Raw genomic sequence first — 12663 nt, 5'->3', positions numbered from 1 at the left:
TAAGTCAAGAGACTCTCCCACTCCCATGCTGTTATAGTAAGGGTTTACTAGTATCAAATATTACGTTGCTTAGACACAATGGCAGATGTATGCAGAAGTGCGTTTGACATCTCTGATGCTGCTCCCCGTCAGCAAAGTGTGTTGTGTAACCAGATATCAGGTAGAATAAAACTTTTTGTGACTTGGTGATGAGGAGCCTCGTGTGGCTCTCAGTCTCTGGAAGGGGGTAAATATGTCTTGAAAGATGAGAATTGTCATTCTCATTTTAATTCGTCCCTTCCTTCCCCAACTCCCATAAAGAAAACCCTTCTTTCACAAAACTAGCATCCCATGAGTGAGAAGGGACACGGGGTAAGTAGAGGCAGTTGCACCTTCTCTTGGAAGTCCCAAGTTCTTCATCCCAGACCTGCCCTGAGCCCAGTCAGCTGCTTCTTCATCTGAACTCTGCTCTGGGCAGGGGAGAGTCTTCAGAACCCCAGGATCACAGCTCTCTCCATGGGGCCTCCTCTGAGACAAGAGCCTACCTTCAAGAGGACCATGATGGGCTCCAGCAAATGCATTTCCTTAAGTAAAATACTTGGATCAAATCTAAGTAGCCCGGCCTCTTCTTGCCACCAAAATGAAAATTGGTCAGCTTGAGCCCTTGGTTTTTGCTTGGCTACCAGAATGTTTGAGTTGGGGGTGAGGGGTGGGGAGAAGAGGTAAGTTTGGAGGAGGAAAAGGATCTAAGTTTGTTGTTCGGTGTTAGTTTTCTATCTCTAGCTTTGTTTTGGTAGCTTCGTTTTTAAAGTGTGTGTGTGAGTGAGTGTGTGTGTATGTGTGTGTGTGTTTGTGTGTGTGTAAGTGAGTGTATGTTTGTGTGTGTGTGTGTGTGTGTGTGTGTGTGTCTTTTGTAAGGGGAATTGCTCGGTTATAAATAACAAATCTGCGTAGTATAGCTTTTTCCCATGGGTGTAGCCATTAGCAAGAATGAGTTGTGTGGTATTTAAGGCACTGCAGATAGTCAGCCTGTATCCGCCTGCCTGCCTGCCTCAACTCTATCCCACTCTTGCCCTTAATGAGTCAGGCTAAATCAAGCAGCAAAGTGCCACCCTAGACTGAGCTCCCGCCACAGCTGCTGATGGCGCCACCCAACACCCACCTTGATTCTTGAGTTTGTTATCATCAAGACTGGACATTGCTGTCAACATGCTGGAATGACCAGGAACCAATAGAACACTACCAAATTACATTTCAGCTATGGGCCAAACTTAGGGTCCAGACTTCCTTTCGACCTTCTCCCTAAATGAAAATGATTAAGCCCTCCTTCCTGCTTGGCTGTCTGAGTGTTCTGGGCCAAACATAATCAGTGAAAAGGGTATGTTTTGGGAGCGGGGAGGGGAGGAAGCTTCTAAGATTCTTTGCTAATGGGCTTTGTGGTTTTCCAAGTTGGGTGAGCACAAATGAATTTACATGCATGTTATAACTAGGGGAGGAAAGACGGTGAAAATGCAGACTGGATTTATTTTTATTTATCTATTTTTTTGGCCAAATACAGCAAGAGTTTTCTGTTCTGTTTTGTTTCTTTGTTGAGGCAAGATCTCATTATGTTGCCCAGACTGGATTGAACTCACCCTGATTCCCAGGCTTGAAATCGTGGCAACCCTCCTTGCCTCCACCTCCTAAGTTGTAGGATTACAGATGTAAAACATCATCACACTGAGCTCCTGCTAGTTGGGGGGTGTGTGTGTGTGTGTGTGTGTGTGTGTGTGTGTGTGTGTGTGTGTGTGTGTGTGTGTGTCTGTGTGTCTGTGTGTCTGTGTGTGTGTGTGTGTCTGTGTGTGTGTGTCTGTGTGTGTGTGTCTGTGTGTGTGTGTCTGTGTGTGTGTGTGTGTATTCTGAATGCACACACATATGTGCAGGTGTGCATGGCTGCAGAGGCCAGAGGAGAACTTCTAGCATCCTGCTCTATCCTGCTCCACCTTATTCCTTCGAGACAGGATCTTTCATTGAAACTGGAGCTAGGCTGACAGTGAGTAAATCTCAGCACTTCCAACCACTCTGCCCTGCACTGAAGTTATAGTTTCACATGCAATGCCCAGCTTTTTTCTTCTTTCCTTCCTTTCTTTTTATTTTAAAACATGGATGGTGGAGATTTGAACTGAAATCCTCCTACTGACACCTCCTGCACTCTTACCCACTAGACTATCTGCCCGACCCCTCAAGACATACATTTGAGTCCTGTCAGTGATGATCTAACTCATGCAGTAATGACTTCACTCGACAGATTGGACTCCTTTGAACAGTTTTCCAACCAACAGATGGAAATGTCTTCTTACTGGCCAAACCGCCACATTAGCACAGGTTTTCTTTCTTTTCTAAGGACTTGGGATCTGTTACCTAAACAGATGAGCTGAGCTCTGTAATATTGCCTGCACCAAGTCTGAACTCTGAGCACAAGTTCATGGCTGTCACAGCTGTGGGGAACAAACAGCTGGCCTTGGAGAAGACCAGCTCCAAGAAGTGTCACATACCTGGCCACATCGGTCTACAGAGTCCTTTGTCATCGCGCCCTCAGCTCCGACAGGACTAGCCACTCCCTTCATTTCTCTATGATATTGTTGATGGTACCTCACCTATTTGGAGTAAGAAAAAAAAAAAAAAAAAACGCAGTGAGTCCCAGTACAAGAGCCACAAAAGTAAAAGCCAGGGCTCTGTGGCGTCTTCGATCTCTGCTTAGGTCTGAGGAGAACATCACAGACAGAAGAAGCAAGTCACTGTCACAGGGAAAATATGATTGACAACTATGATGAAAAGGGACTTCTTGGCTCTGACGAATATATAAAAACAGACAGGAGGTTGGACATCCCGAACCAGGTTAACTTCCTGCTTCCTCCTTAACAAGGCAACACAAGCACAGACACTTACATCGCTGGCCAGCTCGGCGGCTCTTTTGGCTATCTGATACGCTGGTGTGATCATAGCAGGGAAACTGCCTTTCCCTCTCTGCTGCCCTCCGTCTTCCGTGTATCTCACCTGGAAAATTGGAAAGGGAATGATAGAACGACCCACTGCAGTTGTACTGGATGATCTGAGAGGGGAGTCCTGAGAGTTCCGTGAGGCCTGCCTATCACCTCGGACAGTTCTTAATGCATAGAAGAGCTTACAGCTTGGTGGTGCACTCATTCCCAATGCCCAGCACGGTGCCTGGCTGGGAAGGCACAATGTGGAGTTCGACACATCCTTGGGTTGCCCCTGGTGTGGGCTGGGTATGGGGCTGGGCAAAGCAGCAAGTCTCTCTCTGAAGAGCTGTTGTCACGTTTGGGAGAAGAGGTGGGCATCCCAACCACAGATCTCAGGTGGGCAGGTGGAGACCACTTCTGAGCACGAAGCTGGGGTTGTGAAGCTGGGGTTGTGTGCCAACTTTCCATTCAGAACCACACTTGGTTCTTGGACTTAGCTCCATGTGGAACTCAGGAACTGAGAAAAGGGAGGTGGTAGCCCCTTCAGAAGTCATCCTCTCAGGCCTGAAGTGTTGGGAGAGGTTTCTCTCTCATCTGCACCTGATGTGCCTGGCTTGATTCGAATATAATGGAATAGCTTCTGTTTAAAGAGCTTCTGCAAGCCCTGTGAGGGCCGACTCATGGCATGTGACCTCGAGAACTTCTTTCTGGTACCTGGACAGGACCATTCCTTGATTGCCTGTCACCTTATGTATGGAGGCAGGATCTCTCGCTCAGCCTGACGCTCTCTAATCCTGGCTGATCCACCTAGCCAGCTTGTCCTAATATCTCCTGTCTCTGCCTTCCAAATGCTGCGACTGCAGACAAGGCAACACACGTATCTGGTTCTTATGAGGGTTGTGGGGATCTGAACTCTGGTCCTGATGCTTGGATGGCAAATGCCCACTGACCCATCTCCCTTGCCCCCCTGTACCATTTCTTACATCATTTTGAAGCTGTCCCCCAGCATTGGCCCGTAGCAGCTCGGGAGTGTCTGCCACCGGAGTGAACGTGGAGACCCGTTCATCGTGGCCTCTCTTGTATTGCACCTGATGAGGAGAAACTGAGTCAGAGTGGCATCGTGCCTACCTCAAGCCTCTGTGAGAACCCTGCCCTACCACTCCCTAGAAGCTACATCTTCAGGCCTTAAACCAAACCTGTTCCATGTCTGTACCCACAGACATCATCTTTGCTAATGTACCAACTTACAGAGTACCGGGCACTTCTAAAATGTCACCAAATAGCAACTCATGGGACCCCCTTCAACAGGCCCATCCAGTGAGACTATTATTTACCATGAATAACTGAGAGGCTAAGTAACTTGACAGGAGCTACACAGAGAATGTTTGAGAGAGTCGGGATTCCGATCCTAAGTCTCTCTCTCTAAAACCTGAGTCCTTAACCCACAAGCTGCGCCAATCTCCAGGTAAATCCACGTCTTCTCTAAGACAAGACAGCAACTCGGAGAAACATTTACTTTAGCCAATGGGTAAGTTACAGGGTCCTTGGATCCTCCCCCTTCCACATCTTATAAGTGTGGCCCAATCATGGCACAGAGGACCATTGGGTAAGTTACAGGGTCCCTGGATCCTCCCCCTTCCACATCTTGTAAGCGTGGCCCAATCACGGCACAGAGGACACGGCATTGGGTAAGTTACAGGGTCCCTGGATCCTCCCCATTCCCACATCTAGTAAACGTGGCCCAATCACGGCACAGAAGACACAGCATTGGGAAAGCGTGGCTCTCTTCACAGCCCTATAACATTTCTTTCATATCGTTCTCCTGAATCTCAGAGCTGGCTCTAGTCATAGCAAAAGTTAGCATCAACAAGGGACCACGTGAGCTCAGGGACTGTCACCTGGCTGGCCAGCTGGTTGGCTGCCTTGGCCCGTTGGTAGGCAGGGGTGATCATGGCTGGGAAGCTCCCTTTGCCTTGCGGTTGCTCACCGTCTTCTGTGTACCCCTGCTGGTCAGAACCACAGCAGCATGAGAACAGACTCACAGAACCGCCACCAAACCGGAGACGCTGGACTCTCCACTCGAGGGAAACACATCGACTTCTGGGATAAGTCTAAACATGGCACTTGACTAAGACTGAGAACCTTCAGTGCTCATATCATATTATGGGGAGCCCGATACAATCCCCTCAGGCGTTCTTGTATCATAACACAGCCATTAATTAATCTAGGAGCCTTTGGCTGGAACTCAACTCCAGGGAAAGTTCTACAGCCCAGGAAGGGAAATGTCTTATTTTTCCTCCTTACTTTCTGAGCAACTCTGAGGGTTAGCTTTTCTAGTGAGAAATAAGACCTCCTGTTTCTATCGCCTTCTGTTTTCTAAAGGGGGAAAAAAATGCAAAAACTAACTGAATCTGGGCTGTGGTGGCACATGCTTTTAATCCAATCACTTGGGAGGCAGAAGCAGGAGAATCTCTGAGTTCAAGGCCAGCCTGGTCTACAGAGTGAGTTCTAGGAGAGCCTCACACAGAGAAACCATGTCTTGGAAAAATAAGAAAAGAAAAAAAAAGAAAAGAAAAGAAAAGAGAAAGGAAAAAAAAACTAACAGTAATTTCCCAAGTACGTTCTTCTTTTTCTTTTTTTAGAGCATACATGTTTATTACTTATTTTTTAAACACTGCAAATTACTTTATTTGTGTGTGTGCGTGTGTGTGTGTGTGTGTGTGTGTGTGTGTTCATTTCCCTACATTTCCTTTTTACTTTATTGGATATTTTTTATTTACATTTCAGGTGTTATCCCACTTTCTCCACCCAAGGAGAGCTGTGTACAGAAGGAACGAGGGTACCATCTGCAGTTCAGGATTTCTGCAACCCTCTCTGTTCCTTCACTGTCTAAGCATCCCTCGCAGTCCTGGAGGTGGAACCTAATGTAGGCCATCAGGACTGGCTTCTTCTGAAGCAACAAGGGGAGATTTGTCTCCTCCCTGCCCTCCACCATTCCGCAGTCCTGCCACAACCAGCCTAGCCTGCCCCTGCACCACCGCCCTCCCACCTACCCATCCCCCAACCCCTGCACATGGGCTAGAGAGAACCTTGTGCCCCCCCCACTAAGAATCCAGGTTCTTCCATTGCAAGACCCTTAACTTCATCACATCTGTCTTTGATGGGCTAGGAAACTGAGTATTGGGGTCCACAGATTGGGACCACACGGGAATCTGGCAGGGTGGTGGTGTTAAAACTTGACTACATCCTTCCTGGCTCATGTGTTGAACACGTGTTCCCTAGTGTAGCATGTGGTGCTATTCTGCGGTTGGAGCCCTTAGAGATGGAGTGCAGCTGTCAGAAGTAGCTCAGGAGGGATCAGCCTTTGACGGTTACACCTGCTCCAGTTCTAGCCTGGTTTCTCTGGGTGAGCACATGGCTTTGATGACTGATAGACCCTCTACAACCGTGAACCAAAATAAACCCTCCCCCTTTGTTTCTGTCAGGTTTTTTGGGGGGGTGTTTTTGTTTTTGCATCATGACAAGACTAATAAAGGGGTCAAGGTGTTCTGTCCACCACAATCTTAAAAATAAAGGAATATCTAAAGGAACTGTTACAAACTAGTTGTAAGTAGTGAGGCCCTTACCTCACGGAGAGACTGTCGAGCTTCAACCATCCTTACAATCTCAGGGTCTGGAAGAGCTCCTGGACACCAAGTGTTCCCTTCTCCATACCCTGGCCAGTAATCTCTCTGCGAAGGAAGCATGAGCATGAATTTAGACACACTCCCTGCATGTTCGCCCCACACCCCCACACTCTCCACAGCCCACCCCAAACTTCCCAAGCTCACCCTCACCCCCACAGTCTGCCCTACACCCCCACAACACTCACATTCCCCACAGCCCACCCCACACTCCCCAAGCTCACCCTCACCCCCACAACCCACCCCACACTTCCCAAGCTCACCCTCACCCCCACAGTCCACCCCACACCCCCACAGTCCACCCCACACTCCCCAACCAAGTCCCCGCCCATTCCCAGGAGGACTCCCTCACTGTCAGATTAAGCTGTTCTCTAAGAGCAAGCAGCCCCTCTATTCAGGGCCTCAGCCAACCATCGTGCTCCTGCTTTTCAGACTAGAAAGTGACCCAATATCTTGAATAATGAATTCCCCGAGACCTTCCATGTTATGGAAACCTTCCACATGCAATTAAACATTTCTTTGCTCATCAGTGGGCTAAGACTGAGTGGGAAGAAGTCCCCATAGACAGTGAGTCTGAGGTGAGTCAGCTCTAACTGGGAAAATTTAAAAGCCCACCACTGGTATCAGAAGATTGCCAAGGGAAAAGCCAAGGGAAAAAAATGGGGTTTTTTTTTTCCTTTTAAAATGTTTTCTGTAACACTTCAGAAATAAAGCAAACAAGGAAAATGACGATTAGACAACATTTGTGTGCTTACATATACTTTAAGGACATTTAAAGGTGTGCACTCATTTCTCATTGTCTGTTCTACGGAAACACCCTCCTTGTCAAAAAGAGACTGAGGGAAAGAGTGTCTGCTGCAATGTTCTCATTTAAAATGTGTAGGTAACCTGTCCATCAATAAGAAAGCAGTTACATCTGCCCGCAAAGGTGCACCCTGAACACATCCACAACAGCTGGAAAAGGAAGCTGATGTAGAAATAGCTCGCAGACGTCTGTAGAGTGAAAAGACAAGTTGGAAAATAATGCACATTGTCTAGTGAAAAAAAACCCCGAAGATATATCAATATTTAATCATCAATAAAAATATTAATAGCTGGTATTTTTGTACCTGACACTATTCTAATCTTGTTTCATCTATCTATTCTTTAATCTTCGCAATAGCCCTGTGAATTAATGAGTTGTTTTTGTTTTTTTTAAGTTTGCTTTGCGTGTAATAAAATTGTTTTCTGGTTTTATCTGAGAGGGATCTTATGCTACACATGGGTCTGGTACTGTGACCCTGGCCAACCCACCAGGGCCAGAGACGTCATAGGCCCTAAGGTCCCCCTACTGCTGCTGTGCTAAATGGAGATGCTGTGTATCTGCCTGTGAACACTAATGTTTATTTCCGCAGATTAGTGATGTCCATGACGTTCGTCGGAGACACAGCCGTTAAGGCACAGACTCATAACTTGCCAAAGTTCTAAGAACACAAGACAGTAGGTTCCTAGCCCCCAAGTGCATCTATATTCCTTACCCTGCCCCTGCCCCTAAGGCTCAAGGAAACTCACAAGAAAGGGGGAAAAAGAGTGTAGAAGTTGAGGATGAGAAAATGGACCCCCACAACAGACAATGCTTGGACCTTGCACTCAGGACTGCCTGCAGTGTTGCCATCCACACAAAACTGGTCCCAGCAAAGTTATACCATGGATTGGGAGGGGACCATGAGGCCAAAATGTTCCTTAGAGGACTGCTGGCCATCAATGGTTGTTGGGCGGGGAAATGTCATTTTCTTCAGTGGTGTAGCCACTGATGAGTGGGCCACATTCCAGTAAATAAATCCCACCCACTGGTGTTAGTAATCTCAATTAAAGTCTATCAGTAAGTCAGTCTGTCTGTCTGTCTGTCTCTCTCTGTCTCTCACACATACCATGAAAGTAGGAGGATGACTTGAAAAGAAAGGTTTCATGTGTGAGAAAATAGAGGCACAGTAATGATTAAAATTTATCATATATATGCATAAAATAATAATTTAAAAATAAAAGTTAAGGGCTGGAGGGATGGCTTAGTGGTTAAGAGCACTGACTGCTCTTCCAGAGGTCCTGAGTTCAAATCCCAGTAAGTGCATGGTGGCTCACAACTGTCTGTACTGGGATCGGATGCCCTCTTCTGGTGTGTCTGAAGAAGACAGCAACTTATATAGAATGAATGAATTAATTAATTAATTAATTAAGAATAAAGGGGCAGTTAAATAGCCGAGGTCCTTTAGTAAGGGAGTAGGCATGCTCAAATGTAAGAACTGGATGCTAGAGGTGGATAGAACATCACGAGACAGGTGGATGCTGGAGAGAGACAGACAGGTGACAGTATAGACAGAGCTGGCAGACAGACGTAAGTACACGGAAAAGTCAAGAAGGATACATGCACAATTAGGAAGGTGAGCGCTCGAAGGGAGTGAACTGGAATCAGAGGAGGTAGCTAAATGAGTAGCTCTCCGCTCTTTAGGGTCTTCCACACTGAGAAAGTTTTAAATACCGTATGTGCGATCAGAAATAAACAGGCTAAGCACATTTTACGGAACCGGTCATCAATAGACAGGCCATGAGAAGAATACCAAGAAGTAGTGTGACCCCGCTGGACTGGGGATGAGAATTGCCGAGAGGGGAAGCAGTTCGGGGAGGCCCTCCTAGGACCAGGCGGGAATGACAGGAACACAGTGAGGACAGACTAACAGACTGGGGCTAGGTGAAATGTCACAGGAAGAAGAGCAACACCGGCCACCAGCAGGGGTCACTGTTCCTGAGGACAGAAACCCTGTGATTGGAAGAGAGCAGGCAGCAGAGTTGAGCTGGAACTGGTACAGCTGGGTGCTCTTAGGAAGGGTTGATGGGGGTCTCCTAAAGGCAGCTGGAGCGGCGCAGTGGACAGTAGAAAAGCTAGCTGGCTTTCTCTAGAATTGGTGACGCCATCGGCCTTCATTACTGTAGTCCGCAGTCCGCATTCTCTCAACCCCCACACACTCACCTCGTTCATCAGCCGGCTAGCCGCCCCCGCTCCGGCCTTGGACTTCATGTCCCAATGGAGAACGGATTTAAACTGCTCGCCATCTTCTTTGCCGTCGGTCTGCAGCAATGAAAACATTTTCAGTAACATTCCACCAGAGAAGAGAAAGAAAATAAGCGGTGCGTAGGTAAATGGGGGCAGTTCTTCCGCGTCCAGGCGGTGAGGTGTTAGTGGTACTGCCAAGTTCAACACGTCCTCAACGCGTCCTCAGTCCCACCGAGGTTTCGTGTGTGCCACCAGCTGGATGACGTGCTGAACTCCTGCCGTGTGCAAAGCTTCTATTGAGTGGTGCAATTTAAAAGGCTAGAGTTACCCCAGCAAAGGGCTCAGCCTGTAAGGGCTGGTGCTGCCGCCAAGCCTGACGCCCTGAGTTCAATGCCAGCACCCACACGGTGAAAGAAGAGAATTGACTCCACAAATAGTCTTCTACACACACACACACACACACACACACACACACACACGGCACAAATACACACACACATACATACATACATACATACAAAACATACATACACACGAAAATAAATATGTGATTTTTAAAAGATAGCGTAAATTCTAGAAATGCAAATAGGAAGTTCTAGCTTAACACACACTTATTTTTTTTTTCAGAATGACATTTGCAGAGTAGAAAACCATGGGTCTGTGCCAAGTCCCCACTCAAAGTCCTTACCAAAATTCCCTGTCCCCACTGACTTTTCTTCCTTTCAAAAAATTTAGCATATGCACAATATATTTCTCTCTTTTTGAATCGGCCATGCCTGTCAGAGAGGTGGAAGGTAGTACTGAAAACCTCATTCTTCACACACCCTAGGAATGGTCCAAGAGTTGAGGCCTAGACAGAACATGATTGGCCATCTCAATTTTTCCTGATGTTTTTCATCAGGGGGAGAAAGGAGAAGAAAGAGGAGCAAGGGGTTCCAATAACCAACCATTCATAGGCACACACACTATATATACCATGCACATAGGCACATACATATATATATACATATATATGCATGCATGCATGATATACAACTGTATGTGTGCACACATGTGTAAATCCATGAACAAAAGCACATGCTGCAACATATCAATGTACAAACACATATACACAGAAGTACACATGCATACTTCACACAGACATACATATACATATACATGTATTGCAAACATATACCCATACATATACACACACATATTGTAAACATACACCCATACATGCACACACACGTATTGCAAACATACACCCATACATACACACACATGTATTGCAAACTACACCCATACATGCACACACATGTATTACAATACAATATATGTGAATATGTATATATACACCGCAGTGCACATCATGGGTCTGCATGTGCATGCATGGCTATTCACACTTGCTGTGTGCACTCTACCCATGTACAAACATATGAATGTTGTCACACAGTCGTAGATGCGAACCAGTAGACACACTCAGGTCTCCTGGGAAACCGGCTATAGTCTAAAGGAGAATGAGAGATTACGCTACCATCCTGCCGGACTAGCTCTGTCACACACAGTTAGAAGGAAATGAGTCACTGCCTCCCAAGGAAAGGTAAACAATGTGTGCCTTATAGACCTGTCAGGTAGCCCTGCCAGCTAAGGCTAGGGGAGGCTGGGCAAAGGCGGACACTGTAGATCTGTCGGTACAGAGTATGAAATACCCAACTGCATCCTTAGAGCAAATACTCCTCCCTGCACACATCTGCAGAAACATCTGGATATAGGAAGTTGCGATTTTCCTGGCTTTTGCAGTTTGCCACCTTTTGGGTATATACACAGTGGACCAATAATATGGACTCTCCAGCCAGACAGGTCTGAGTTAGTACACCGTGGCCTGGATGGAATTGTACGGATTATATAATGTCTTCGAGTCTCAGTTTCCTCTCTGGTAGCAGAATGGGAGAAGAATAGTATCTGCTCCCTTGGGCTGTAATGTGTACGGAGTGAAGTAAGCAGTTTCCAGTCAGTGCAACACACACTGGAGAAATAGAAGCATCCTACACAGAGCTCAGGGAGGTAGGTCTGGTAACAGCAGCTGTGGAGAGTTGCATGCAAGGACAGAAGCATCGAGATGCTTTGTTGAGTACAGTCCTGTGAATTCATGCAAATGGGGGTGACACTAGGAAAGGACTCTGGGGTGAAGAGGGATTACTAGAGAGCCTTCCACCTGCTGGGTAATACCTAATTTTAGAGATCTGCCTAATTCCATCCCACAGGGCAGCTTTCTCTTGGGCTTGCTGACAGAGGGCCAATGACTCATCACGTTAATAGACACAGAGGTTCCATCAACAGCTGAGTGGGTCATAGAAGCTCACTGTTGGATTTAACACGCCATCTTCCCAACGCAAAGTACATCTGAGCTATCCTCCCCAAAGAGGGGTCGTGAGGTTGTAGATAATTGTAGGCCACCGCTCAGTTCAAGGAGTGTGAACTGAACGGTTTTAATATTCTATTCTGAAACACTACAGAGGAAGGAAAAGAAGAGGGCTCTGTGTAATCGTCTCCAGCTACGTAAATTGTGTTTTATGTGTTATCGACCTAATGTAGGCAAGGCCCATTGTATAAAGTGATACCATGGTCTGGCTGGCCAGACATACATTAGAATCAAAGACCTTCATTGGCCTCGAATGTTGAGATATCAGAGAGACAGCAATAGACTTTCAAGAGCACTTTGCATGTGTCTCAGGAGGACGTGAATTGGTCCATATGTAGACAGAAACACTTAAAAACCAACGGGTGTCGGAGTCCACAGATTTCCCCAAAAGGCTATTTCAATATGCAAAGCTAAGCGACTTACCCCACCCATGGCTGCCACAGAATTCTTCAAGGTTAGATTTAAAGGCGTGCGGTAGACACTAGTGAACGTGTTGTTCTTAGGGTTATGGCTGCAAAATCAATACAGGTCAAAATTAGGAAAGTGCTTATCCAAAGGGACGGGGATTCTTAAAATACTTTGTCTCTTTTTTAGGGTGGATGAGCA

The 12663-nt window shown here is 46.6% G+C and overlaps 1 protein-coding gene across 3 annotated transcripts in view; it reads right to left on the bottom strand.

Annotated features, from left to right (window-relative positions):
* Nrap (nebulin related anchoring protein) overlaps nucleotides 1-12663 on the bottom strand; it is a 75906-nt gene that overhangs the window by 62164 nt on the left and 1079 nt on the right. For all 3 annotated transcript variants that reach the window (XM_032892265.1, XM_032892266.1, XM_032892267.1), the window contains exons 3-9: nucleotides 12481-12568; nucleotides 9630-9728; nucleotides 6569-6673; nucleotides 4841-4945; nucleotides 3926-4030; nucleotides 2908-3015; nucleotides 2514-2615 (exon numbers count right to left, since the gene is read on the bottom strand). In XM_032892265.1, the coding sequence (XP_032748156.1) occupies nucleotides 2514-2615; nucleotides 2908-3015; nucleotides 3926-4030; nucleotides 4841-4945; nucleotides 6569-6673; nucleotides 9630-9728; nucleotides 12481-12568 (712 nt within the window). The remainder of the gene's footprint in view (nucleotides 1-2513; nucleotides 2616-2907; nucleotides 3016-3925; nucleotides 4031-4840; nucleotides 4946-6568; nucleotides 6674-9629; nucleotides 9729-12480; nucleotides 12569-12663) is intronic.

This window comes from Rattus rattus, chromosome 2 (genome assembly GCF_011064425.1).
Source record: "Rattus rattus isolate New Zealand chromosome 2, Rrattus_CSIRO_v1, whole genome shotgun sequence".
Lineage (NCBI taxonomy): Eukaryota > Metazoa > Chordata > Mammalia > Rodentia > Muridae > Rattus > Rattus rattus.
The sequence above is the reverse complement of the archived record's forward strand: the minus strand, read 5'-3'. Positions and strand labels throughout refer to the sequence as shown.